We start from the raw sequence: 25,118 nt of genomic DNA on the forward strand, positions 1-25,118 counted from the left end.
TGGGAGACTACTAGGTAGGCCAGCTACATGTAAGCTGCGTGATCAAAGATAGGTAGCTCGGAAACCTTGAACACTCAAAATTCGATGATACGGGTCGCTTTGGTGTATGCAAACCAAGAAATTCCGACCCTTATATGATATCTTGGAAATCCGATATTGTGGCCAACGAAAAGCTTTGTGATTATGTGCAAATTCACAGCAAAGATCAATCAAGACTCCAATACTAACACTCTACCTTCAACCCCTCATCCAACCCCCGACAGGTCCTTTGAGTGCCCCCAGCATAGGCTCCTCTCGCCCAATCAATTCAACGACTGTCGAAGCTGTGCCTTCTTCCCTCCGGTCGCAACTCCATCCGAGACTCTGTCTTTTCTATCGCCCTAGCTACATCGCTTTTGTTTCTCAAGGTGTGCCGAAGAGTCACGTATTTGGTCGGTTTCGCCGTCGAACTTGGCGACAGCCTGATCTCAGTATTGTCTCCAACCCAGCTCGTCCAGGCCTCTACGTCAAAGCCTAACCAGAATCTACGTCCCGAACCCCTCTGAACGAATCGATCTATATGTATTCTCGCTTATTGATACTTCAAGGAATTCGGAATACTCGAACGACGACCTAGGGCGAGATAGAGCAAGTCAGGTACAAAACGGCCCCGCCGTCTTGACTGCCGCCATGTTACCGGAAGATCCGACCCGTAGTGGAGGCATTGATGACACCGTCGAGTGGAGGTTGATAGATGGGCTACGCCAAAACAGTCGTCGCTTTGCCTTCAGTCTGCCTAGAGGTGTTGCGGCCAGTAGCTATGATAGAAAAACACAAAAGCTCCGCAACGCCATCGACCTGTTGGACGCGCAGATTCGCAGGACATTTACCGTTTTACATCTTGAAAAGCTGCTTTATCTCGAGTTAGAGAGAGAGGACAATGAGTCTCAAGCAAGTTCGGAATTCGAAACAGATGCGGAATCCTCCCGGACCGGCTCCGACTCAGACGACGACGATACATCTTCTCAATCGAGTATGGCATCTCAGTCTATATCTCCACCTAACGAACGGCTAGGTTCATTAGACCGTTCCTCCCGTCCATCGGCCGATGAAGCATTGTCTCATCTACGAGAGCTATGTTTCTTTCTTGAGACACGGGTCAATCGCCTTCTGATCGCCATTGAGCCCCGAGACAACGAGCAGCCTGGAACCTACCCACGACTGACGCGACTCATCGAATACCTTTATAGCTTGTCACCCTCTATTACTAGGCTTGAGTTCATTCCGTCTGCCAGATCTACATCAACTCAATTCCTTTTCAACATTGCGGATGATGAAGCGACTGCAGATGCCTTCGTCGCTTTCACAGGCCGGGAACAAAAGCGGCCTCCTCGAGAAACCCGGCAGCGAATGCTTACATATGCCGAGTCTCTGTGTCAGTCTTTCCTTTCCTTCAACTGCTTTATTGATAAACTGCAGTTTTCAGCAGCCTCGCTGGACAACCTGGCCATCCAGTCGTTTGAAGAGTCTGCGTCCAATCAGTTATTCCCAACCTTTACCCTGCTCCAGAAGTTCCGCCAGCAAGTAGCGACAGCTTACCGCGCTATCTTGTCACACGTAAGCTGTTGCAATTGCGGTGAATCCACGAAGCATAAAATTCTACTCCAGCTGCCGGGATGGAGAGATATTTCAGAAAGCGACTCGCGAAACGTGACGGAAAATTTGTCTATTCAGCTATTCTTTACAATATACCCGAACAGCGATTGGCAGCTTGCAAGAATGTCTTTTCTCATGTATGTCACCCGTCATGGAATCTTGGTTCGCTTTCTTAGGGCACTAATGCGGTAGACAATAGGCCGGAACGTATCAAAGCTTGCAGGCAACAACAACTATGCCATGCACTGATTAGTTCCCATAATAGAGACATGGATCTAGAATTTTACGTCTCAGAAGACTGTAAAGAAGCCGATAACGGCAAAATACCAATTCACGTTCCTACTAGGCTAGAAAGGACACGGAAATACGGCGGGGGCTGCCCGAGTTACGAGAATAGTCTTCAGACATTAATCGAGAATGGCCACTTCGCAAAGGAACTAAATCCGGATTTGTTGCACAGTACTGGTGGCACAGGCACTATACTTGGAATAAACCAGCGTAAGGCGTTGGCAATCAAGCTCGTTCTCGGTTTGATGGTGTCTATGGATTCCGACCACGTTTTTGAGTCTTGGGATCCAAGACGCATCCATTTCTTGAAGCCCATGGATGATGAATACACACCGTTTGTTTCTATCCCTGGATATCAGGAGAACACATTCAGCCGCCGAAAACGGCTTTCTCTTGCTACACCATCTCACTACAATGGTATTGATGAGGATGACTTAAAGCCTCTGCCCCAATTCGCCCTGTTGGCCAAGGCTTTGTTGCAAATTGCGCGCGGAGACCGTATCCGCTGGGTTAAAAAATCCAATATATTCAAGATACACAAAAGGTCTCAAAGTGCATTCTTGACTGAATGGAAGGATCTTCGCAACACGATCGAAGCATATAGCCGTCAAGTGGCCTGCGGACAGCAAGTCGATCGAGAGATACTGCCCTTCGTACAGGCTGCCTTGGGCTGTCTGGACTTCCATATAGACTACCAGATCGGCTTAATGGAAGCAAAGTCAAGACAGAAGATTGATGTTGCGTGGAAAGTGGTGTTTGACACCATCCTCGCGAAGATTGATGGCAATCTGACTTTGAAGGAATTAAATAAGTCTAGCACAGACGCTCTTACGAAGGAGAATCCTTTACCTGTTACAAGCTTATCGGTGGTACAAGAATCATCTACCATTGTTTTAAATACCTCTACGAAGACGTCCACATGCACGACTATCATTGAAGAGACCCTGAAAGAGGAGCTACCGATCCGATGTGTTGGCGATGCGACGGCACAACCGGGTCAAACCAACGTCGAACTATTTGATACAAAACACGTAGCGAAGGCTTCAACGTAGGCCCCTCTCCGCATGCTTTACTGTAATGAGTAATGTTTTAAAATTGCTAACGTTTCTCAAATCAACAGGGCCGATGAATTCTGGACACTTCTTGAGAAGTTCCACGAGTCTTACTCGCGATTTGTCCCCGAGCGTGACACACAATCAGGGGTGGAATCGCCACAGCGCATCCGCATAGCAGTCCTTGACACGGGGATCGACTTTAATCATTCAGCTATAGCGGAAGCTAGGGAAAAGGGACGCATGAAAAATGAATGGTGCTACAGCTGGGTCGGGGATACATCCGACACAACAGACGATGACAATGAGTTACACGGAACAAATTGTGCCTATCTTCTACACAAAGTGGCCCCTGAAGCCGACATATACGTCGAAAAAGTGTTCAGACAGAATTCTTTGAGATTTTACGAAGCTGAGAACATATCCAAGGTAAGACACCCCCCTTATCTCCAGCCAATTACACAAAATTGTCCCATGCATGAAGATGTAAGATTATGTTGTGAAGTAGTCTTTTATTGACCGTTATTAACGTTTCTATCCAACAGGCCATTAATCACGCTGTGAATACATGGAACGTGGATATTATTTCCATGTCCTTCGGACTGAGGCGTCCAACGGCTCGAGGAGACGGAAACAAGGATGAGGAACGCATAGCCTTGGAAAAGTATCGAGAGATTATCGATGACATCGAAAATGCGATCCGAGACGCCTCACACAAGTCACGGGTCATATTTGCAGCCGCCTCCAACAGCGGCAAGAATGAGCCACGAGCGTTTCCAGCGAAGTATCAACCATTTGTAATCTGCGTTCATGCCTCGGAAGGAAATGGCGAAGACGGCGGTATCAACCCTGAAATGGAGGACGGGTTCAACTTTATGACACTCGGGATGGGTATAGAATTGGTGGAGAGGGAATGGGTGGACAAATCTGGCAGAAGATTTGCAAAATACAAAAAGGTAATCAAATCTGGCACGTCGTTTGCAACACCAATTGCTGCCGGCATTGCTGCTACAGTCCTGGACCTCTCAAACCGCATGGAGGTGATTAATAGCTGGGCGAAGAAGAGGCTTAGACGTCCCGAAGGAATGGTAAAGATTCTGCGGATCATGTCCAGCCCGAAGAATGATGCCCAAGATCGACTGTACTACATGGCACCGTGGCATCTTTGGGAGAGTGGTTGGGAGTTGGATGAGTCTAAATGCCGATTGGTCTGGGACAGAATCAATCAGCTCTTTTAGCAGAAGAGTAGATAGTAAATGAGCCTATGCAAAAAGCAGTTAATATCTCAGTTTGTCAATTCAATTCAATATGACCAGTATGTCTAACACGCGCCAGCCGTCCATAAACCCTTCATGAGAGGATCCATGTGACGGGGTCTTCCTCTCCTGTTTGGCTCTCGTCTACGATAGTTTTCCCTGTCGCACCATCGATTTCATCGTCGACGAACCTGAGCAGGTCCAAAACGCCCTCGTCTTTTGGCTTGGATTCGCCGAGTGTTGCCCCAGCAATATCTTCGACATTGTGTCTCATGCCATCCTTGTCCCACCAGATCTTTCGGACTCGGATTCCAAGTATGAAAGGCGTTGAGCCGTCAAAACTTGAGGAGAGGCTATCTTCACCCTCGTACGCTACTCTGGCGCCGCCCGTAGTGCCCGAGTTTGGGTCAGTTGCAGCGATCTGGCCGCTGGCATTTCTCTTCTTGAACTGAGCCTTAGAGAGCTTAGCTCCTTCGGTCCACATCAGCCCAGTGACCATGTATACAGGCTTCTTTCGCTTTGTATTGTTGATGTGAAAGGCTACACCATCGATTTCGAGGGCCTTCTTCATGTATTCGGACGTCGGGATAAAGTATCGGACAAACAATTTCTCAACTGTTAAGGTTTCGTCATTCTCGCGATTGCGCAAGAAAGACAACGCACCACCCAGCCCTTCGCTGCCAAAGATTTTCGCCCAAATGCTTCCCTCAAGCCCTCGTAGCTCCCTCAGGCTACGACTAAAGCCGGCCTTCTCGGAGGGTCTGTCGAGCGGCCTCAGTTGTGAAGCGGGAACTTCGATGGTGTCACCGATGTCAAGCGGGGAAAAGATAGAGTCAAGATCGAGGCCTCGCAGTACGGAGCCCAACTCCAGATGACCGTTAGGCGGCGGGGCGATACTAAAATCGGGACACAGATGAAAGGAAGGCTGGGGGCTAAAAGAGGTGGCCATTGTGACTCGGAGACATCAGAGAGTTAAACGATATGGAGGCATGAGTGTTGCTACAGGGGCTCTGTGGTGACGGGGAGAACGATCATTAAGTGTAAAGGATTGTATTGTATGCTCCAATAAAAGTGCCTAACATGTACGACGGTCCCTATTGGATTATTTTGCAACTCCTTCTCCTCAACATCAATGGCTCTGATCAATTGGTCCAAAAGGGCTGCCTATCGGATGCCTACATGTACCACCTGCGGGGTTTTCATGGAGGGCCAATCATACATGGATGTAATGAGTCCTCCTGTTGCACGGGTGTTTTTGTCTCTTTAAATGGTCATGGCCTATGTACCAAACACATTCGAATTATAGTTGTCTGTATACTATAACTTAAGCATAAATTCAAGGGAAATATAACACAGGTTTGATGCCACAGACTATACTTGTGTAAATAGGGAAAGAAGGTCTCTTAAGTAATTATATTCAGCAGATTAAATATTATTGTGTATTTACCTAATCTCTTCCAAATTTTCGACATTACAGCATCCTAATCCAATTCCCTGCTAGGATTACCATCCGTGGTGGTGATTACCGCCAGTGGTCTTGTGGCTCTTATACAAAGTCGCAGAGTCAAGAACGGTATTGTTGTTGCTAGCAATAAAGTCGTGCGTCAAGTGTGTAGCGTTGTGGAACGTGAGCTTACTCCATCCGTAGGTGGCATTAGTAGTATCAAGGCCAAATCGGCTGTACTCCTGGCGAGGGGTCTGAATAGTATCCAGTCCGTCGTAATGACCAGCAGCTCCGTTGGTGATGTACCAGGGAGAGGTCGGGTTGTTCAATTCCTTGGGGTCAATCTTCTGATCGGCGATAGGAGCTAGGCGCTCGTAGACGTGCGCGTGGCCAGACAGGACAAGATCGACGCCATACTTGATGAAGAGAGGCTCGAAAACGTCCTTGCAGCTCCAGCAGATGGTACCAGTGACGTTGGCGTGGCTGAGATACCAGGGGCGGTGACCACCAACGATGACCCAGGGAGTGACGCTGCGGTCGATGGACTTGAGATCAGCCTCAAGCCAATTAACTTGAGCGTTCATCTTCGCATTGACGGGGCTGGCGCCCTCACTCTCAGTGCCTCCAATCTCATCGGGGCCAATAAAGCCGTGGCCAAGATCGGTCTCAGTGTCGAGCTGGATAAAGTGAGCCATGCCGCTGTTCCAGCTGTACCAAAAGTTTCCAGTGCCTTTAGAAACATCGCTGGGCATGCGGAAATGGTTCTTAAAACCGGTGAAGTTGGTCTGTCCAGGCATGCAGATGCTGAGATCGTAGGTGATGTTGTGTGCCTTGTCAGCGGTGCCGCCATTGTCGCAATTGGCTTCGTGGTTACCAGGTCCAACCATGTAGGCCTTGGAAGCAGTAACGGGCATCATCTCGTTGTAGAAGTCGTTCAGGATAGCCTCATAAACCTTGTATCCCTCCTCGACGGTGGTGTTCGGCAGGAATCCCTGAATCTCCTCCTTCAGCCAGTAGTCGGCGTATGCAATGTCTCCAACGTGCCACAGGAACTCATAGTCGCCCATGGTGCTGATGAGAGAGTCGACCGTGTTCTTCTCACCAGGCTTCAGGACGTTGGTGGGCGCAACACCAGTTCCGGCTGAAGTATACAGACCCTTTGAGCCCATGGTGCCCAAGTCGGCGACAACAGCAACGGAAAAAGGCGTCTTATCACCGACCCTGCGGCTGGTGGTGAAGTTGAATGGCTCATAGCACACATCCTCGTTCAATTGCGCAGGCAGGTAGTAGTAGGTGGTGTCCGGCCGCAGTCCCTTGATCAAGACGTGGTTGTTGTAAGTCGTCGAGGTGGGATAAGTGACAGACACGGCCGAAGATGCGATATTAGTGAGGTGCTCCTTTGACCTGCCCCAGAAGACGCTTGGACGACGAACATGGTCAAACGTGTTCCAGCTGACCATCATTCCATCGTCGCCGTGGTAGGCGATTCGGATCTGCGAGTTGGCAGCATCGCTGTCCGCAGCCACCAGAGGCAGCAGGCTTGCCAGGAGAGTGCTCTTCTTCATCTTGTCGGCGGTGAAGATATTGGGGACCTGTCGTACTGGTTGCCAAGGTGGCTGCCAGGATTGGAGTTGGTATATATATATCCATTCTGAGTCGGCTGGAATGTGCGCTCATCGCCGTCATAACTATCTGTACTTCATTGCCACTACTGCTTATAGTATCAACACCATGTACGGAAGCTCAACAACTAACACAGCTCAACATGATGCGATACCTTGTTAATTGCTCCCTTGGTATTGGCTCGGCGATACCATCCATGAACGATGTGCGGGGAGATGCACTGCATGCCTCTAGCATTCTTTCGGCACCGAAGCCAGGGGTCAGCCGTTGCATGTGCTCACGCTGAGGCGTCAGATTGGCCACGCCGCGGGATCTGCAGCCGATTCAGGAACCGAATCTCTAGATTTCGGTCTGCCCTGTCGTATATACGAGTAAAAACTGCTGTGTGAATTCATTACCTCTGAGAGTGTGTCATGAACAGAGTAATGAAGTTTTTTCAGCTGGTTGAACAGGCTAAATTACAGCAAAACAGGAGCCAAGAGGTGAACTATTTCCACCACCGCCAAACTTCATCTTACTGCTGCAGCTGAATGACACCAATTCACCTACAAACTCATATTAATGCATGTTATCTTCACTTTTACTCCTTCATGATATGCCAATTGAATGTTTATAGAACTATGGTTATCTCAATTGTTGAGAAAATGAGGTAGTCTTGCAGGCGCGGCAGTGGAGAGAAGCTTGAATTGAGCTTATTCCCTCAGTGGCGGTGTCTCAGAATGGGTTTATTATATACACTAGACAGCGGCTTGGTCTGCCATTCAATATCCTCCTCTATCATTCGGAAATCGAATTAGAGCTATTTACTAATAGTTTACTCCGAGTAGCTCATTAAGTTGGCTCTCAGCTCACTAGTAGAGAGGTGTTCCCATAGCCAGACTCAGTATTCCAATTACAAGTCGTATCGTTCTCACGTTCTCTCTGGATCTGGTCATGTAATAACATAACATGAAATCAGAGTATGTCACTACAGGCGTAGAGCTCAGCCATTCTATTCTATAATGATTCCGTTAAACCTCAAATTTGTTTATCTGTTGTGTTTATCTTTTAATCAAGGATATCTATGTTACTTCTTAATTGAGTTCTTAGCTAATCTGTTACCTGTAACATTGTCAGTCATTCAATATTAAGATGTATATATTCTTCGCCTTGAATGTCCAGTAGCAGGCGATTTCAGTCGGCTGGTATTGAGGGTAAAGCGCGACCAATTGCCTCAAAGGGACTGGGAGCTGGATGCATAATCCCGTAGAGTAGCCACTAATGCGGAGTACATACAAATGACACGATTGGGCAGCAAGCGAGCCTGACACCGTAGAAATGGGAAAGCGAACGACGATATGTGGAATAATACATGGGCCTGGGCACATCAATCAGTTCGCGAGCAAGTAATTGGCCAATAGGCATAAAGCGGAATCTCGTTGCTCTATGCATATGCATAGATACTGGATCGTCACAGAGACAATTGAAGCGCAATGGAAAGAAAAACACAGCCGCATCGACGCAATATTCGCCGCAGCCAATTTCGCGACAACACTGTGATCAATCAGGGCGATACTCATATTCATCTACCAGTTCACTTAACCCGGGCCTTCACCCACGTCATTCCATATACACGAAATGAAGATTTTGTCCATCGATCAGATGTTGTTGGCAAACTTGACCAGCTTCTGCCACGGTCTTCAGAGTTCTATAGTGCCGCACTTTGTGGTTTAGGCGGTTCAGGGTATGGTTAGCTATTTGATTCGATTCAACCAATATTTGCTGAATGTCTTATGTGTAGAAAAACGCAGATCGCGCTCGATTATACATACCGCCGATGTGGTACTCACTCTGTCTTTTGGGTGCACGCGGACACTGAAGCCACAATCATAAATGACTATAAAATGATTGCGAGGAAATTTGGTGATATAGATGAAAAGCTTGATGACGAAGGGTTGCTCATGGCCGTTTGCAACCGGATTGAAGCAGAACCAGAGTGGCTCTTGGTGCTCGATAATGCTGATGATCTATCATTATTTGGAATCGGCATTCCATCTTCTTCGTCGAAAACTTTGTCAAATTATATCCCTCGAGGACCCAAGGGACTTGTTTTATGGACGACTCGTGATAAACGCATCAAAGGGACGCTGGTCAGTCCTATTCGAGCAGTTGAAGTTGGTGATTTGTCACTTGACGAAGCAACGATACTTTTTTCAATAGCAACGGCAACAGCACAAGCCAAAGCGACCTGCGAAGACATGAATAATACCAACGAACTACTTGAAGCTCTTCAGTATCACGCATTAGCGATTTCACAGGCTGGTGCCTATATGCGAAGAACGTCAACATCGGTACGTCAGTACATAACGATGCTCATGCAGAAGAAGACAAGACAAACACTCCTCGAGAAAAGCGAATTCGATCGACATCGACAATTCGGAGCTCCCAACAGTATTCTAGATACATGGAGCATCTCAATAAAACGTATTCAGCAAGAAAGCGAGCTGGCCTTTGATCTGTTCCACACTATCGCATACTTTGACAACCAGAAGTTTTCAGGAGACTTGGTCGAAGTTGCTGGGATAGAGTGTGGCTTTGACTGGGAAGAGGGCACAGGTGCATTGGAAGAAGCTATAGCTCGGCTGAAAGAGTTTTCACTCATCTATCAACTGCAGGACGAATTTGGCCATCGGATGTATGAAATGCATAAGCTGGTACAAGAGGCTGCGCGATATAGCTTGCGTATGAAGAAGCCTTTGGCGAAACGTTCGACTATGATGAGAACTAGTACCATTCTACAAGACAACGAAGGGGATTCGGAGGTAAAGGATGAGACATTCTTTGCAATGCGCGCCTTGAATGTCATATCATACATGTCCGAAGATCTCCATGAATCTGGAGAAGCGCAGGTGTTAGGGGACGATTATATGACACATGCGCTTCAGGTAGTTGAATGGATGTATCTTTGTGGAGAGGGAGCTGCCATAGCAGACAAGCTTTCTGCAGTATCGGATCTTTTGGGTGATCTTAACGAGTGGAAGGGGAGAGAGCTGCTGGATGAAAAGATACTAGCAATGCGACAGAAGATTCTTGGAGTAGAACACCCCGATACGCTGAGCAGCATGGCTCATCTTACTATATCGTGCTTTGGACAGGCTTTTGCAGATCGAGATGATGGGACACTTAGGTTTGATATATCTTACCAGTGGAAGGATTCCCGATATTATATCAACAAAGCATATGAAATAGGAATGGAGGTGTTAGGACTTCGACACAAGGTTCTTGGACCAACTCATCCAGACACCATTGCAAGTTGGAAGACCATTGCAGAAATACAATGTGGACAAGGCCAGTATGATGCTGCCAAGAAAATTGCACAGAATATACTTGATACTCAGCAGACGCTCTATGGAGAAAAGCATGCAAATACATTGGCAGCAATGGAAGACCTTGCTTATGTCTTTTACATACAAGGCCACTATACCCAGGCTCTGTACATCAGAGAGGAAGTATTGAAGCTTCAGAAAGAGACGGCCGGTGAAAAGAACCTGGCCAATATGCTAGCTATGTATAATCTGGCCATTTCTTGGAACCAATGTGGAAGGCATCGTGACGCTCTTACCCTGATGAAAGAGTGTTACAAGCTTCAAGAAAATGTCTTTGGATTGTTTCACCGTATTGGCCTCGGATGTAACTGGCACATAGAGGAATGGGAGGATGAAGCTTCTGATGGTGATGCGTGTACACACGATTCTGCGTCTCTACTAATGGAGCTACACATTGATTCATCCATGAATAATAATTAGTCAAGATATAGTAAATAGATGAATACACTAGACATGGATAGGCACCATTGATTCAAAGTTTCTTCCTCATTAGTTTCAAGTTAGCTTCATTAGTGTGCTGCATCCTATGAAACCTCCGTATGCAGCCAGTCAAACGTATCCAATAGGTCAAAATTAAAGTCTAAAGGTTGTGGGAAATCGTATGCCAGAGCTGCCCGGGGACTATTGCCGTCTACACTGCCATCCAAGGTATGATCCAGCACCCGCTGTATAATGACTTTGCAGTCCATGCACAAATCTCCATTCGGTGCGGATGGACGCACCCAGTCGAGAAAGCCTACCAAAAGACTGAGATTCTGTATGATACTTGACCGTGAGATCCGTGCATCCTTGGGGTGTTTGCCTGTAAATGTTGGGTTGAGAAGTTCTAGACAAAGAATGCCACCTGCGGGTGCGGCATGGGCCATAAGCTGGTTCAACAGTTAGCAAGGGGCTATAAATAAATAACAAAGTATATCGCACTACTCACAAGCCATTCAAAATTGCGCCGCATTGCTGCGAAACGGTCTTTGTGCGTCCACATGGTGAGAGTTAGTGTGAGCATCTCGAAGCTAAATAACAGCAGATTGCCTTCTTCCAAGCTGCCATTTAGTAGTAGCAGCCTTTCCAAGAAGAACATTGTCTGTAAGTGAGTTAGACGAATGAGTATCCGAGCATAGACGGATTTGGTATCTATATCAGGATCTAACACGTCTTGCGGGTCATATCTGAGATACGGGGGAAATGCCGCAACCAATTCCAGTTGTCGGCCCTGCATGTTTCTAGCCGGTGCCGTGAGCTTCCATCTACTTTTGAAGAGAGAAAAAGATTACGTGTGGGAACATACCGTAGCTCATCAAGAGTTACACAAACCTGGCAACCCAGGGCAATCTCCATTACTTCCTCAAGAGCGGCCGCCAATATACGCCGAGCTCGGATAAGCGTAACTGGATAGATCTCGCCCTTTGTGTTCCAGCCGCGATCATCCAGCTCTTGTACAGCCTTCTGTAACGTTGACTGATCTGCAACTAGATCTTCATCTCTGAGATCGAGGGGTAGAGGTGTTGTGCAGTATCGACGGCTAAGCAGTGGAGGTCGCCCCGAGAACGCAACGCAAAACTTATCGTTGTTGAAGATCTGGGCAACGAGCCTTCTGTTATACTCGGAGGATAAGGTGGGTGTATAGGGAACCTCCTTCTCCATGGCATGTAGGCCCATGAAGGTCAACATGGACACAGCCGCGCCGTGGGCGTACCAACAAGATCCAGCTGTTCAATCATTATTATGAAGTCAAAAATTAACTCGGAGACATTCATATGCTTACCGGCATCGCCGTCCAGACAAGACACCAAAATGGTTCGACGTCGGTGAAGATCCAATAACACAGGACTGCCATCACAAAACTGCTTAGACAAATCAATGCAATAATTTATATACGTTCTGGAAAGTTCCTTGGACCCCTTTCCAGGAATCCACTCAACGTGACAGGGCCGAAAAGAGTTCATGGTATCCGCAAGACGCTCCAAGCCTCCCCATATTAGCCCGATCGACTCCCATCTGAGATTGCTGCCACAAAACTGATCCATCCACTCATGCGGATCGTCGATCTCTCTGAAAGGCTGCGCAGTGTTATGGCATATCATCTCGGCAATGCTTTCCAAGTTAGGGCCAACCCCGTCCGCATTCTTTTTGAGCAAGTCTTGAAGATATCTGGTAATACGGGCCAGCGCGGCTTGAGTCGAGCCCCAATCAGGTATATCTTCATCGTTGAAGACAATCTGCTCATTACATTGCCCTGGCAGAGCCTCCAAAACATAGATGCTCATGTGGCGCACTATAGGGGAAAGCTGGTTGAAAGAGCGCCTCGGAGTCATCCGATCATCGGCAGGTAGCGAGAGCCGAGGGTCCGCTTCCGGGCCTTGAAGACGGCTGAGACTTCGCTTTGTCGCCTCGAATACGTTGGTATGGCTGGTGAAGCCCATGTAACCAGAATTGGGCGATCCGTGTCCATTTGTATGTCCGTTTGTATGCCCGTTTGTGTGTCCATTTGAATGGCTCTGCGTTGGCGATGTGTTCAGGGACATGGAAATCGATGGCCTCCCTACTGGCCTCGGGCGCCGTACGCGCCGCCGTGGCTGAATCACTTCTCCGACAGTGTAGGTGCATTCGCTGGCCTGGTTTCTCTTAAGACATCGGTTGCACACTGGACGAGCGTGATCGCAGGCGACTTTACGTGCGCGACACTGATCGCATGCTTGGAGTCGCCCGTTTAGGCGCCGTAGCGGTTCGTTGTCGCTCATCTTGATATTGACGATTGAATATGAAGAGGTGAGTGAGCCTTACAGTGAAGGTCAGTTGACCGAAAGGCGTAAGAGAGGAATTTCTGAGTGCTTAGTAAGGCGAAGCGTAGTGGCAACGCGACGCAAAGATGGCAAGGATTCAAGTCGAATAGTTTACCTTGCCAACAACGAATTGTGAACAATAATTTCATCCAAAGATAGACGTATTGCAATGAGTCAACTTTAGATTTAACCATCGATTGTGAGGGAAAACAACAAGTTGCCATTCAAAGTGACGCTAATCATGTGGCTGACAGATGAGTAAGTATGTGTAAGCTATTCGTCCATAGTCTTGAGTCCCTTAACCATTCATGTTAAACTTGTTTAACTTAGACTCAATATACGTAATTTTTCTGAGTGTTGAGTTACTAATTCTATGACTAGATGTCTGCTTCATCTTCTCAAATGCTCTTGTGATACTGTTTTAATACTCTATGGTTGTTGAGCTAAGAGAAATAGCGGGTTGTGGAGAGAAATGCTACCGACAACACCAACGCTACTTGTGGTCTCCGCTGCCAAGAGATTCGATCCATGAGATCTGGAACCGATAGCCGGCTTATGCTCTAGTCCATGCATCAACTCCTGCCGCTATGGTTGTCAGATCTCTACGTTGATTGCTTGGCAGCCTTTTTGAGAAGAGCAAACGCAACCCTCTGAGGAGCATTAGCCGTCTTCGATTATGAGTGGATTTAAGATTGCCCCTGGATCGATGTCATGCATCAGAGGTCTCTTATGTGAGTTATTGTCGTTCATCTTGAGCGTAACATCACCACGTGGTCTACCTAGATCTCGACTTATGTGATGGACGATCACATCTGATACGAAATAATTTGTCTGTTGCACGCTTCCACAGAATAACAAATGTCATAAAGACTCGTTATTGGTATTATAGCATTATTAAAGTATTACTAGCCCAATAATAGCCATCTCTTTATACCCTCACATCATCATCATCCTCAAACTTGTACGAGGCAAACTTCCTCGCAGGAACGCCTCTTTCGAACATGATATCCAACTCTTCGTAGGTTCGGCCCTTAGTCTCCGGCTGTATTAAAGAAAAAACTGTTAGCAATATGTGCTTGAAATGGATCGGGTTATTAGAAGTTGTACTCACCATTCTGAAAATGGTCCAGATGAGAGAAAAGACAGAAATGCCGCCGTACAAAAACTCAATCTTAGCTCCAGCACCTGCAGCGCCAGGGTTGAGCAAATAGGGTCCAATGACGGAAGTAACCAATCCAGTAAGGGCGTCGATCATGGTGGCGATAGCAATGGTCTTGGATCGGAGCTTCGTTGATGGAGTCTCGCAGACGACGACATAAGTCAAGGGACCGAGAGTTGCCTGCCAGACAAACTGGAGAATGATGAGCAAAGTAGCCTGAGCCCATCGGTACGAGAAGTTGGTTGTATAATCGTGGGCGAAAGTCAGGAGGGCGACGATGAAGAGGATAGTGACCATGAAGCTAAGGCCGAAGATATACGCAGGACGTCGACCGAGGTAGATGAGAGGAATGGCAGAAAGACAGGTGCCGATAAAACCGACTCCGTTGAGACCAACTCCCATGTCGAATGCCTGGACGTTGTTGAGACCGATCTGCTCGAAGAAGTAGGTTGCGAAGCCGACCGGGTTACCGCTAAAGTTCTGGATAACAAACAGCAGGATGCAAATTTCCATACGTCGACGGTTGTGTCCCTTCCAGCAATCGGCGTAGGTGGTACCGACTTCCATCTCTCGCTCAAGGAGATCGGTCTTGACCATCATGGCAAGGGTTTCCTTAATGTTGATGCCCGAGTCCTTCTGAACAAGCTTCGAGAGAGACTTCTCAGCCTTATCCATGTTGTTCTGGCGAACCAGCCACCAAGGAGACTCAGGTGCAAAGGGGAGACCGGCAAGCAGGACGACGGGCCAGATCCACTGGATGGCAAAGGGAATCTTGTATGCCCACTGGTCGGGTCGGTTGATGAAGCCACGGGTCACACCGGTCTGGATGAACTGGCCCATGACGTAGCAGAGATTGATGTAACCAGTGAGGAAACCACGAAGACTGAGAGGAAGAACCTCAGAAGCGTATGTCGTGGCAATAACACAGTAGCCTCCCCAGACAATACCGCTGAGGTACTGACTGGCCGTCAAGACACCAATGGTGTTGGCGAAGAATTGCATAAAGGTCAGAATGGCCGTCAGGACAAGGCAGACGGCAAAAGTCTTCTTACGACCAAACCTCTCCATGGGGAACGAAACGAGGTACGCTCCCACAATCTGACCGACCAAGCTGCCCATGCCCATGGCGACCTGCCATCTGGCGGGAATCTGGAACCCTCCGTGATCCGGGCCGTAGTCCACGCCAAAGTGCGTCTGGAAAGCGGGCAGCGCGAAGAAGTTGCCGCTGATCTCAATGTCGTAGGCGCGCATGATGATGCTCAGCGAGATGAACATGGACCAGAAGGCGCCCTTGCGGTAGAGCTTGAAGGCCTCCCAGGAGCCGAGTCGATGCTCCTGGGCTGTGCCGTTGTTGGCCATGGCCTCGCTGATGCTGGCCATCTTGCCAGTCTCCCCCGCGTTGGTGAGCTCATGCTCGATGTTGCTGGCGACATTTTCGAGCGCCGTGGAATGGGCCTCCTTCTCCATGATGGGCAACGTGCTGATGGATATTTGACAGTTTGGAGTTGACAGGAGAAGACGAGAGACAGAGAGAAAAACTGTTAGGGAAAAGGCCCTTGAACCTGGCTAAAAGGCACCTTTGAAGGACAAACCGAGAAGACCCTGCTCTTCACTACCAGATCAGCGTTGCATGCATCGTATTTATATGTCTTGTATAGTCCGAGTTCACAAATAGTCATCCCCGGACTAATAAGGTCAAGTTGCGGGGCTCCGCAAGATCAACTTAGTGCAATCCTGGTTCTGGGGAAGCGACACGAGCCGCATGGAGATGGACGAGCGGCGATATTTTTGCCGAGGCCGGCTTTGCCATTGGCAGTTGGGAAACAAGTACAGTAGCATCGAGATGAGATGAGGTGAGATCCGTCGGGCATTTACGACATGGTTCAATTCAGTGTCACAATGACTACATGTTGTCTGTAAGAAGATGTGGGCTGTTTTCAAGACTCAACCAACTTACCTACTTACAGCGTATTAGTTAGTTGCAAGGGCTTCAACTCCCGTCGGCTTGGCAGTAGATCAGCCTTCGGGTAAATTCATTGTATAGTATCATGGGGTTTTCCTGTCTTTTTTAACCAAACTATTGGAATTTTTACCATATAACAGCTGGTAGACTCTGGCAAACATCGAAAGACTCCAGGTCGATGTTTCGGACGAAAACCCGGGATGCGGCATCTAGTGGCGCTCGATCTAGGCCACACCTCTCCCGGACCAATATCCGGCTCAATATCCGGGAGGAATTCCAGCTAGATCGACCAATCAGCCAGGGCCCTAGTCGTGGTGAAGCCAAGGAAGGCCAAGAGTCCACCCGAACAATGCTCCCGCACCTAAACCCCACAACGAACAGCTGACTCTTTTTTCTTGCTCCGGCTGCCGGCTATCGAGGTCGGGGAATTGCGAGCTTGGGGGCACTCAGCTGTCGTTATTGGTGATGGATTGGTTTTCCGGCTTGGCAGCTAATATCGGTTCTTGGACTTACGAGCCGTGGGGGGTTTATGCAGAGTAGAGTTCTGCTGCTGAAACATCTCCGCAGCTGCGAACTGAACCTCGAAGCTGCATACATGTCATGTCATGTCCGTTTGCTTCACAGCTCGCTCATAGCATAGACGAAGCTTGATTCGCAGCATCAATTCTACAAGATGTCTTCAGAACACAGACTCCATTATACCACTCCCTCAACAACGTTCCCTACCTCGCTCCCTCTTGGCAATGGCCGTTTCGCTGCCTCGGTGCTCTCTTCCCCCGCAAAGGAATCTTTCATCTTGAACGAAGTCTCCTTCTGGTCTGGGAAGGAAGAGGAGGCGCGTGATGGACTAGCAGAGCGACCCACAGATCCCAAAGCTGAATTGAGGGAAACACAAAAGTGCTATCTCAATGGCGATTACGCTCAAGGAAAGAAGCGGGCGGAGAAGTACCTTGAAAGCAAAAAGAACAATTTCGGAACCAACCTTGGCGTTGGAACACTTGATATTGTCGTCAATGGCCTGGGAAGCATTGATCAAGTTCATGACTTCGAGAGAGAGCTACGATTAGACGAAGCCGTAGCGGAGACAAGATATACTGTAAATGGCCACAAGTTCAAGAGGAGGTCATTTCTCAGTCATCCGAATCAAGTGCTCGTGGTGCAATTTGATGGTGATGATCTAAGTGGCCTAGAAGTTGTGGTTGGAGTACAGGGCGAGAACGAAGCATTTACATCCAAGATCAATGGTGATGGAAAGCTTGAATTCAACGCCCAAGCCCTCGAATCAGTACATAGCGATGGAACATGTGGCGTCAAGGGCTATGGTATTGTCGCGGCAACTATCGATGAGGGAAAAGTCGAGCACCGAGATGCCAAGCTTATCATTTCAGCAAAAAAGAGCATCACAATATTGGTGACTTTCAATACCGACTACAGCGAGCCGAATGATGAATGGAGAAAGAAAACTCCTCTACAGATGGAAGCGGCTCTGAAGCTCTCTGCAACTGATCTTCTTAAAGCCCATCTAGAAGACTGTCAGCCTCTCTACAACCGGATGAGCATCTCTTTGGGATCCAAATCCAGTACGACCGCCAATGTTCCTACAGACCAACGTCGACAGACCTTTGAGTCTTCTGGATACGCCGATCCCAGCATGTTTGCGCTCTACTTTCACTATGCCCGCTACCTTACTATTGCTGGTACTCGCCATGATTCACCCTTGCCGCTACATCTTCAAGGCTTGTGGAATGATGGCGAGGCCTGCAAAATGGGATGGAGCTGTGACTACCATCTCGACATCAACACGCAAATGAACTACTTTGCGATTCTCAACGGCGGTTTCTCCGACCTTATGCAGCCTCTGGTCAACTATCTGATAAGACTTGCTGCGAGCGGACAGCACGCTGCACGAGTTTGTTATGGCTGCGAAGGCTGGGTCGCTCACGTTTTCAGCAATGTATGGGGCTTTGCAGATCCTGGCTGGGAGGTTTCGTACGGCCTTAATGTGACTGGAGGCCTTTGGATGGCAAACCATCTAATTGAGATGTTTGAGTATTCTCTAGATGAAACCTTCATGGCCAACGATGCATGGCCGGTGTTGGCGGGCGCAAGCAAGTTTTTCCTTGACTACATGATTGAAGATCCAAAGACAGGTAGGCTGCTCACAGGTCCATCTGTAAGCCCAGAGAACAGCTTCTTCGTTGTCAACGACAACGGTGAAAAGGAAGAGCATTGTGCGGGCTTAGCCCCAACTCTTGATGTCGTCTTAATCCGTGACCTCTTGGCATTCTGCGAGTATGCTGCGACGAAATTCAACACTGACAAATTCAACTGGGAGGACGATATCCGGAAATATCGAGAGGCACAGGCGAAGCTGCCCCCATTCCAGATTGGCAAAAATGGTCAACTTCAGGAGTGGCTGCATGACTTTGAAGAAGCTCAGCCCTACCATCGACATCTCTCCCACACCATGGCCCTTTGCCGGTCAGCGCTAATCTCCGCTCGGCACCAGCCTGATCTTGCAGAGGCAGCGCGTGTGACGCTCGAACGAAGGCAAGGCCGCGACGATCTCGAAGACATTGAATTTACGGCGGCTCTTTTTGCTCTCAATTACGCCCGTCTGGGAGACGCAGAGAAGGCCGTTGCCCAGATTGGTCACTTGGTGGGCGAGCTGAGTTTCGATAACCTGCTCAGCTACAGCAAACCGGGCGTGGCAGGGGCCGAGAAGAACATTTTCGTGATTGATGGCAATTTTGGAGGCGCGGCGGCTATTTCTGAGATGTTGATTCGATCCATCATGCCTCGTCTGGGAGGCCCGGTTGAAGTAGATCTGCTTCCGGCTTTACCCGCGGCTTGGTCTGAAGGAACGGTGGACGGCATGCGAATTAGAGGCGGTTTGGAGGCTCATTTCGAATGGCATGAAGGTAAGCTGGACGGCGTGACTTTCAAGGCCTCTGCGGCCTCTGCGGCATCGTCGTTGATTGTGTATTATGGTGAGCATCGATTCGAAGCAACGTATCAACCGGGAGACGTTATTAAGCTGGGGCCGTCGCTGCAACTGCAGAACTAGGTAAAAGTAGAAGCACTAGACTATGGTCCAAAGCTGGCAATAAATAGAGAAAATGCATGATGAAATAAGTGGCCGAGCTATAATTATCATATATCATTTGATGTTACAAATCGACAATGATTGGAGATGAAAGTGAAAGTCCGTTGTCTTGTTCGGCTCAACTCAAACCCCCGGCTCTCTCGTTCCAGTCCGCGCCCAGCCCGAACCCGGACTTGTTTTCCCAATCCATCATACGGAGAGAAATACGAAGTGCTATAGGGTATAGTCCACTATAGATCGAGCGCTAATGGCGCTATACCGCGAAGCCTATCCCGCTTAGGGCTCAGAGTAGGAATAAAGGATTCAGATGCGTTGTGATAGCGTGCTGGGATTAGGATGTGGGCGTAAGATACAGTTGGTCTGGATGGCGATAAGGTTATATGCTCCATCCGTCAGAATAGTTTCCTGTCCAGTAGATGAGCGGGAAATTGATATGTCTTGTGTCTATATACTGAGTAACATAGTTAGTTATAGGGGCAACTCTCCGTGTTGAGAACTAAACATGAATAAGGTTCCTCTATTTGACCGCTGACCTTTTCTACTATAAACGGCCCGGCAGTTTTCGGAATTCGCAAGCTCGACTCGTGTCTGTGCGAAGTCCGCAATAATTGTCTTCTAAAGTCCGAAACTCTTGTCTCAAGCACGGAAAGAGTTGTACCAACGGGCTTTCACAATCATCACATCATTGAACCTTTTCACAACCATGGAGCCACACAGTCAGGCGGCGGCGCTAAATTCCATGGAGCTGAATCAAGCATGGCAGATTCAAACTCTAAATCACCCATGCATTGACACTTGATCGTTTCTGTCGTTGATTGATCCTCTCTTCCCGCCATCGTGAAAAATAATTCCGCCCTTCAACTTTCTTCTCTACAGCTTCTCTCTCTGTTCCACACATTCTTCCATTCTTCTTTCGACTTTGATTAATAATCACCACGAATCATCAACATTACCTAATGCCTCCATCTCTGCCGTGCCTTTGTTAGTTGGTTCAAAGAGGCAATCAATGCTCTTATCGGCCAAAGTCATGAAAACTGCACGATACGCCACCTCTCGACAAAAGGCCTGCCAACAGTGTTCAGTCGCCAAGGCACGATGTGACCGCAAGGAGAGATGCTGCTCGAGATGTGCTCAGCGCGGCCTGGCCTGTCTTTATCCGCATTCCACTTCCACCTCTGCTCCCTCTTCAACCACATCCATCACATCCACAACCTCAGCATCAAAACCACAGTCACAGTCACAGACACAACCACAGACTCATCATATTCACACCCACACTACTACACCATCTCACCTCCCCGTCTTCGTCGACAGCAGCGATCCCAGCCCTATTCCCAGCTTCTCCCGCGCTTCTGGCGGTTCTCTCCCCAGCCCTGAGCGCGACGAGCTGTCACCACCGGGCGTAACCCAAGACCCAGCGACGCCGTCGGTTCACCCTGGCTTCGCGGATCACAGCCCCATCAGCTTCTCAGCGCCGGCTGCCACGAGGGCGGAATGGCCGGTCGCGCAGTCGCTCGACGGCCCAGCCTCGGTCCCGGAGTTTTTCGACTTTTCCAACCTCGATCTCATCTGCCCCATCACCCCGGAGGAAATCAGCAACCGATGGCTCAACGCGTACATCCCGATCCCTGGCCAGAGTGTCAAAAACTACCCGCCCACTGTGGCGGCCTTTATCTACCGGCTGCTAAAGTCGTACACCGGCATGGCCGTGCATGGCCGCGGGTTTCCGCCGTTTGTGCACACTGCCCAGCTCACTGCCCAGGGGCCAAACCCGCAGCTGTCGTCTTGTTTGAGCATTATCCGGATATGTGACAAGCCACTGCCGGGCAGCGAGAATGTCACTGCTGAGATTATGCAGAGGGAGATGAACAATCTGTTTGAGCAGCGTGATACGTATGACCATCTGGCGCTGCTTAGTGCATTCCAGGCCTATCTCATGTACACCATGGTTCTCTTCTTCAGGCTTAGTCAAGGCCTCAGCCCTTTTCTGCGCCAAGCCATGATGAATTTGCAAGAGTTGGCATGCGTCACAGCTCGTCAGGGGCTCATGTGCGTGGCAGAGCAACAGCGCACGCGCCCCAAGTGGGAAAGCTGGATCATAGCCGAGGCTTCACGGCGAACACTCTTCACCATGTACCTCTTTGACAGCGTTCTCTCGTCTGAAGATGGATTGCCGACGTTTCTTGGGATAGAGCTGGAAGGGTTGCCGGCAGTATCGAGCAAGACTCTGTGGTTCGCTCAGACACGACGCGACTGGGAAACGGGGTACAACATATATCTTACCGCATGGGACGAGGGCATGCTCCGCATCAATGAACTGTGGCCGATCCCTGAAGGCCTAGAGGAATCGGTGGTTGCAAGGAGGCGCCAGAGGGTTGATAGTTGGCTGGAAGATTTAGACGAATTTGGCACCATGCTCTACGCAGTCACAAGCTGCACGCATGGAGGGTGAATTGACATGCTGCAGCACAATTTGCCCATGCATCTAATTTAATGATAATCTATATACCACCTGCCCCTTTCATTCGCTGCCATTCAGCCCGACTTAATCATTGTACTATGGATTAAATTTTAAGAATGCTCAAGAGCCTCTAGTGCTTCTTCGAGTGTAATAACCTTGAGGTTCATTTTTGGCATGAGATAATCCAAATACACAGTGGCAAATTGCTCATGTTGGGATACTGGCATTTCCAACACGTTATCCCGAATCACAATGATCTTGTAATCCAAATCAAATAGTCGATAGACGGTGCTCATGACAACTCCGGAGAGACTAAGACCAGACTGGTACAGAAACAAAGTTAGCTATATCAATATTATATCAGAGACAACTACACTTCGTGGATATGACTTACAATGATAACGGTGTCGATATCGTTCTTCTTGAGAATGTCTTCCAGCTCATTCCCCGCACCACCATACCATCGTATCTTCTGAAGGACAACATCCTTTTCATCCACGTTCATGTACTCAGGTACCTTGACTCCAGGATTATGCTCATCAAAAGTAGTAAACCCATTGACAAGCTTGGTAAAAGGGGCTTCTGCCGGAAGCTCGGCCTGAGAAGGACTGGTAAAGTACAGAGTCGTGAAGATGTTTGGGGGCCTCGGATCCCGCTTATGCACCGCATCGACCCAACGAGTGCAGTTGGCCACGAATTTGGTTCCCTCGGACGTGCTCTTGGCAATGTCGAACAGGATATTCATGAAATCAAGGTTCAGCACGGCATATCGCTTGCCGAAGCTCAGGGGGGAGGAGCCGTTGGTATTCGCGGACGACATTTTTGCTGGATGGGCAGATGGAAGTGCGCTTTGAAGCAGACGGAATTGGGAATATGAGCAATCATCCTGTTTTATTTTGGGGCTCTCCTGTTGTTGATGCTGAGACTGGGCGATGTCAGTTGATTCTGGGGAGAATGCATATCAGCTCCGGAAATATCCGGACATTGTATTCTTGAATGTCATTAAGTCCTGTTCCAATATGGATGGCAAGTGGGATGTGATTGGATGCTTCGAGACAGTGTTTTGGCTCAACTCCGGAGTGCTCCACGCTCAACTCCGACATTCCAATTCTCAGCTCCGAGACCCGTATTGCATTTGCCCCTGCAAAGGGTATATAGAACGATCGAATTCTTTGATCAATCCGAATATGGCATCGTCTTTTGATAAACCACAATAAGATACAAATAAGAATTGAATAAAAATGTCATCGAAACCTGAAAATGAACAAGATGTTGAAAATGCTTCGCCCACGATAACGCCCCCAGCGACCCCAGAGGCAACCGAGCCTTACAGCATATTTGACAGTCGACAAAGGGCCTTCATCGTGATAATAGTCTCCACAGCAGCAACATGTAAGTGAATTTCGCAGATCTTACTAGAGCTCATACCGTTAGGTCTCCATTTTTACTAATAACTTCCCTGCTGCAGTCTCTGGATTCGCGTCCAACATCTACTTCCCGGCCCTCCCAACTATCGCAAAGGACCTCAATGTCTCTGTCGAGCTCGTCAATCTCACAGTGACTTCATACCTCATCTTTCAGGGAATTGCTCCCAGTTTGTGGGGCCCCGTTTCTGATGTCAAAGGACGTCGAGTCGCCTACTGCTGTACCTTTCTCGTCTTCGTCGGTGCATGTATCGGCCTCGCTGAGACCAAGAACTATGCCACTCTGATTGTTCTCCGATGTCTCCAGAGCACGGGTAGTGCGAGCACAATCGCCATTGGCTCTGGTGTAATTGGAGACATCACCACTCGAGCCAACCGCGGAAGTCTCATGGGAATCTTCCAAGCCGGTCTGCTCGTTCCTGTTGCCATTGGTCCTGTGATTGGAGGCGCTATTGCCGGATCATTAGGGTGGAAAGCCATATTTTGGTTTTTGACAGCATATGGAGGTGGTTTCCTGTTATTCCTCATTGTCTTTCTGCCGGAAACTCTTCGATCCATTGTCGCAAACGGTAGCCGAACTCCATCATCGCTCATCGGAAGATACCCTCTTACTGTATACCAAAGACTCTCAAAGATTGAGTGGAATCGAGAAGCATCAACTGCAGCGCCAGACGCGAAGAAACGGATTGATATTTTCGGTCCATTCCGAATTCTCATCAGCAAGCACGCGACTCCCATCATCGTCTTCCTGTCTATATACTACGCCGTCTGGCAAATGAGCATTACTGCCATGTCGACTCTCTTTGAACAAAAGTACAACTTGAAGGAGACACAAATTGGTCTGACATTTATCGCCAACGGAGTGGGCTCCATGGTAGGAACCCTCATCACGGGCAAAATCCTCGACAAGGACTACAAAAAGGTCAAGGCCGCCTATGACGCTCAAGTGGCCCAGACGGATCTCGAAAATGGTACCGAGCTTACTCGCTCTGCTACTCAATCGGAGGAAGATTTCCCCATTGAAAAGGCTCGCCTTCGTCTGATTCCCATCTTCTCCATCATCCAATGCCTATCCATCCTTTTGTTCGGCTGGACGATCAATTATCCTCATCGAGTCCCCATCGCTATTCCCATCATATCTACATTCATCACTGGCTGGACTGCCGTCTCAACGCAATCCACCATCATGACATACCTCGTCGACATTTTTTCGGACCGGAGCGCTGCGGCCAGCGCCAGCTTGAACCTCGCGAGATGTCTCTTTGCTGCCGGCGGTACCAGTCTTGTGATGCCAATGGTGAATGGCATTGGTGTCGGACTGGCATTTACCATTTGTGCTATTGTGCAGTTCGTTGCGCTTCTTGGACCGGCTATCCAGTGGAAGTTTGCTGCTGGTTGGCGGAAGCAGGCCCGGATCCAGAAAAAGTAAGCATCATTTTGTTTGAAGAGTTGGAGTAACTGCCACTGCAGCTCTGCGCATAACAGCAAAGGTATCTGTTGGGTTGTAAAAGTGTATTATAGACGATAGGGCGCTTCGACTTCGAAGAATGCCTGATAGTACT

General features: G+C 48.6%; 8 protein-coding genes across 8 annotated transcripts; 4 read left to right on the top strand and 4 right to left on the bottom strand.

Annotated features, from left to right (window-relative positions):
* The first annotated feature begins 93 nt into the window (after positions 1-93).
* On the top strand, positions 94-4,238 carry V8C40DRAFT_231593 (S8/S53 family peptidase). The gene is made up of 4 exons (XM_083212958.1): positions 94-1,772; positions 1,835-2,971; positions 3,044-3,404; positions 3,521-4,238. The coding sequence occupies exons 1-4, from the start codon at positions 670-672 to the stop codon at positions 4,211-4,213; spliced, it is 3,294 nt and encodes a 1,097-aa protein (XP_083079764.1). The 5' UTR covers positions 94-669; the 3' UTR covers positions 4,214-4,238.
* A 49-nt stretch (positions 4,239-4,287) lies between these two features.
* On the bottom strand, positions 4,288-5,265 carry V8C40DRAFT_231594 (uncharacterized protein). The gene has a single exon (XM_083212959.1). The coding sequence runs from the start codon at positions 5,178-5,180 to the stop codon at positions 4,326-4,328; it is 855 nt and encodes a 284-aa protein (XP_083079765.1). The 5' UTR covers positions 5,181-5,265; the 3' UTR covers positions 4,288-4,325.
* A 405-nt stretch (positions 5,266-5,670) lies between these two features.
* V8C40DRAFT_231595 (purple acid phosphatase family protein) lies at positions 5,671-7,483 on the bottom strand. Its single transcript, XM_083212960.1, has one exon. It carries the CDS (start codon positions 7,238-7,240, stop codon positions 5,735-5,737), a length of 1,506 nt encoding a protein of 501 aa, XP_083079766.1. The 5' UTR covers positions 7,241-7,483; the 3' UTR covers positions 5,671-5,734.
* Positions 7,484-8,624: 1,141 nt separating this feature from the next.
* Positions 8,625-11,135, top strand: V8C40DRAFT_21025 (P-loop containing nucleoside triphosphate hydrolase protein). The gene is made up of 2 exons (XM_083212103.1): positions 8,625-9,021; positions 9,079-11,135. The coding sequence occupies exons 1-2, from the start codon at positions 8,771-8,773 to the stop codon at positions 11,081-11,083; spliced, it is 2,256 nt and encodes a 751-aa protein (XP_083079767.1). The 5' UTR covers positions 8,625-8,770; the 3' UTR covers positions 11,084-11,135.
* On the bottom strand, positions 11,071-13,440 carry V8C40DRAFT_231597 (uncharacterized protein). Its single transcript, XM_083212961.1, has 4 exons — positions 12,426-13,440; positions 11,949-12,369; positions 11,592-11,883; positions 11,071-11,532 (listed from the first exon to the last, which is right to left on the bottom strand). The coding sequence occupies exons 1-4, from the start codon at positions 13,399-13,401 to the stop codon at positions 11,188-11,190; spliced, it is 2,034 nt and encodes a 677-aa protein (XP_083079768.1). The 5' UTR covers positions 13,402-13,440; the 3' UTR covers positions 11,071-11,187.
* An 881-nt stretch (positions 13,441-14,321) lies between these two features.
* Positions 14,322-16,435, bottom strand: V8C40DRAFT_231598 (general substrate transporter). The gene is made up of 2 exons (XM_083212962.1): positions 14,555-16,435; positions 14,322-14,485 (listed from the first exon to the last, which is right to left on the bottom strand). The coding sequence occupies exons 1-2, from the start codon at positions 16,067-16,069 to the stop codon at positions 14,372-14,374; spliced, it is 1,629 nt and encodes a 542-aa protein (XP_083079769.1). The 5' UTR covers positions 16,070-16,435; the 3' UTR covers positions 14,322-14,371.
* Positions 16,436-16,936: 501 nt separating this feature from the next.
* On the top strand, positions 16,937-19,744 carry V8C40DRAFT_231600 (glycoside hydrolase family 95 protein). Its single transcript, XM_083212963.1, has one exon. It carries the CDS (start codon positions 17,239-17,241, stop codon positions 19,630-19,632), a length of 2,394 nt encoding a protein of 797 aa, XP_083079770.1. The 5' UTR covers positions 16,937-17,238; the 3' UTR covers positions 19,633-19,744.
* Positions 19,745-20,698: 954 nt separating this feature from the next.
* V8C40DRAFT_272296 (major facilitator superfamily domain-containing protein) lies at positions 20,699-24,985 on the top strand (the record flags this gene model as incomplete). Its single annotated transcript, XM_083220338.1, has 4 exons — positions 20,699-20,901; positions 21,127-22,119; positions 23,466-23,524; positions 23,601-24,985. 4 exons carry the CDS (start codon positions 20,699-20,701, stop codon positions 24,983-24,985), a joined length of 2,640 nt encoding a protein of 879 aa, XP_083079771.1.
* Positions 24,986-25,118: the final 133 nt, after the last annotated feature.

Source organism: Trichoderma camerunense (genome assembly GCF_050948025.1).
Source record: "Trichoderma camerunense strain CBS 138272 chromosome Unknown V8C40scaffold_1, whole genome shotgun sequence".
NCBI lineage: Eukaryota > Fungi > Ascomycota > Sordariomycetes > Hypocreales > Hypocreaceae > Trichoderma > Trichoderma camerunense.

Excerpts from the sequence above, each read along its gene's own strand:
- V8C40DRAFT_231593 (XM_083212958.1), top strand. The coding sequence starts at position 670 with ATGTTACCGGAAGATCCGACCCGTAGTGGAGGCATTGATGACACCGTC. Across the intron at positions 1,773-1,834 it reads GCAAGAATGTCTTTTCTCAT|GCCGGAACGTATCAAAGCTT; the intron begins GTATGTCACCCG and ends GGTAGACAATAG. Across the intron at positions 2,972-3,043 it reads CACGTAGCGAAGGCTTCAAC|GGCCGATGAATTCTGGACAC; the intron begins GTAGGCCCCTCT and ends TCAAATCAACAG.
- V8C40DRAFT_231594 (XM_083212959.1), bottom strand. The coding sequence starts at position 5,180 with ATGGCCACCTCTTTTAGCCCCCAGCCTTCCTTTCATCTGTGTCCCGAT.
- V8C40DRAFT_231595 (XM_083212960.1), bottom strand. The coding sequence starts at position 7,240 with ATGAAGAAGAGCACTCTCCTGGCAAGCCTGCTGCCTCTGGTGGCTGCG.
- V8C40DRAFT_21025 (XM_083212103.1), top strand. The coding sequence starts at position 8,771 with ATGGAAAGAAAAACACAGCCGCATCGACGCAATATTCGCCGCAGCCAA. Across the intron at positions 9,022-9,078 it reads TGTGGTTTAGGCGGTTCAGG|AAAAACGCAGATCGCGCTCG; the intron begins GTATGGTTAGCT and ends TCTTATGTGTAG.
- V8C40DRAFT_231597 (XM_083212961.1), bottom strand. The coding sequence starts at position 13,401 with ATGAGCGACAACGAACCGCTACGGCGCCTAAACGGGCGACTCCAAGCA. Across the intron at positions 12,370-12,425 it reads TTGTCTGGACGGCGATGCCG|CTGGATCTTGTTGGTACGCC; the intron begins GTAAGCATATGA and ends ATGATTGAACAG. Across the intron at positions 11,533-11,591 it reads GGCGCAATTTTGAATGGCTT|CTTATGGCCCATGCCGCACC; the intron begins GTGAGTAGTGCG and ends CTGTTGAACCAG.
- V8C40DRAFT_231598 (XM_083212962.1), bottom strand. The coding sequence starts at position 16,069 with ATGGAGAAGGAGGCCCATTCCACGGCGCTCGAAAATGTCGCCAGCAAC. Across the intron at positions 14,486-14,554 it reads TCTGGACCATTTTCAGAATG|CCGGAGACTAAGGGCCGAAC; the intron begins GTGAGTACAACT and ends TCTTTAATACAG.
- V8C40DRAFT_231600 (XM_083212963.1), top strand. The coding sequence starts at position 17,239 with ATGTCTTCAGAACACAGACTCCATTATACCACTCCCTCAACAACGTTC.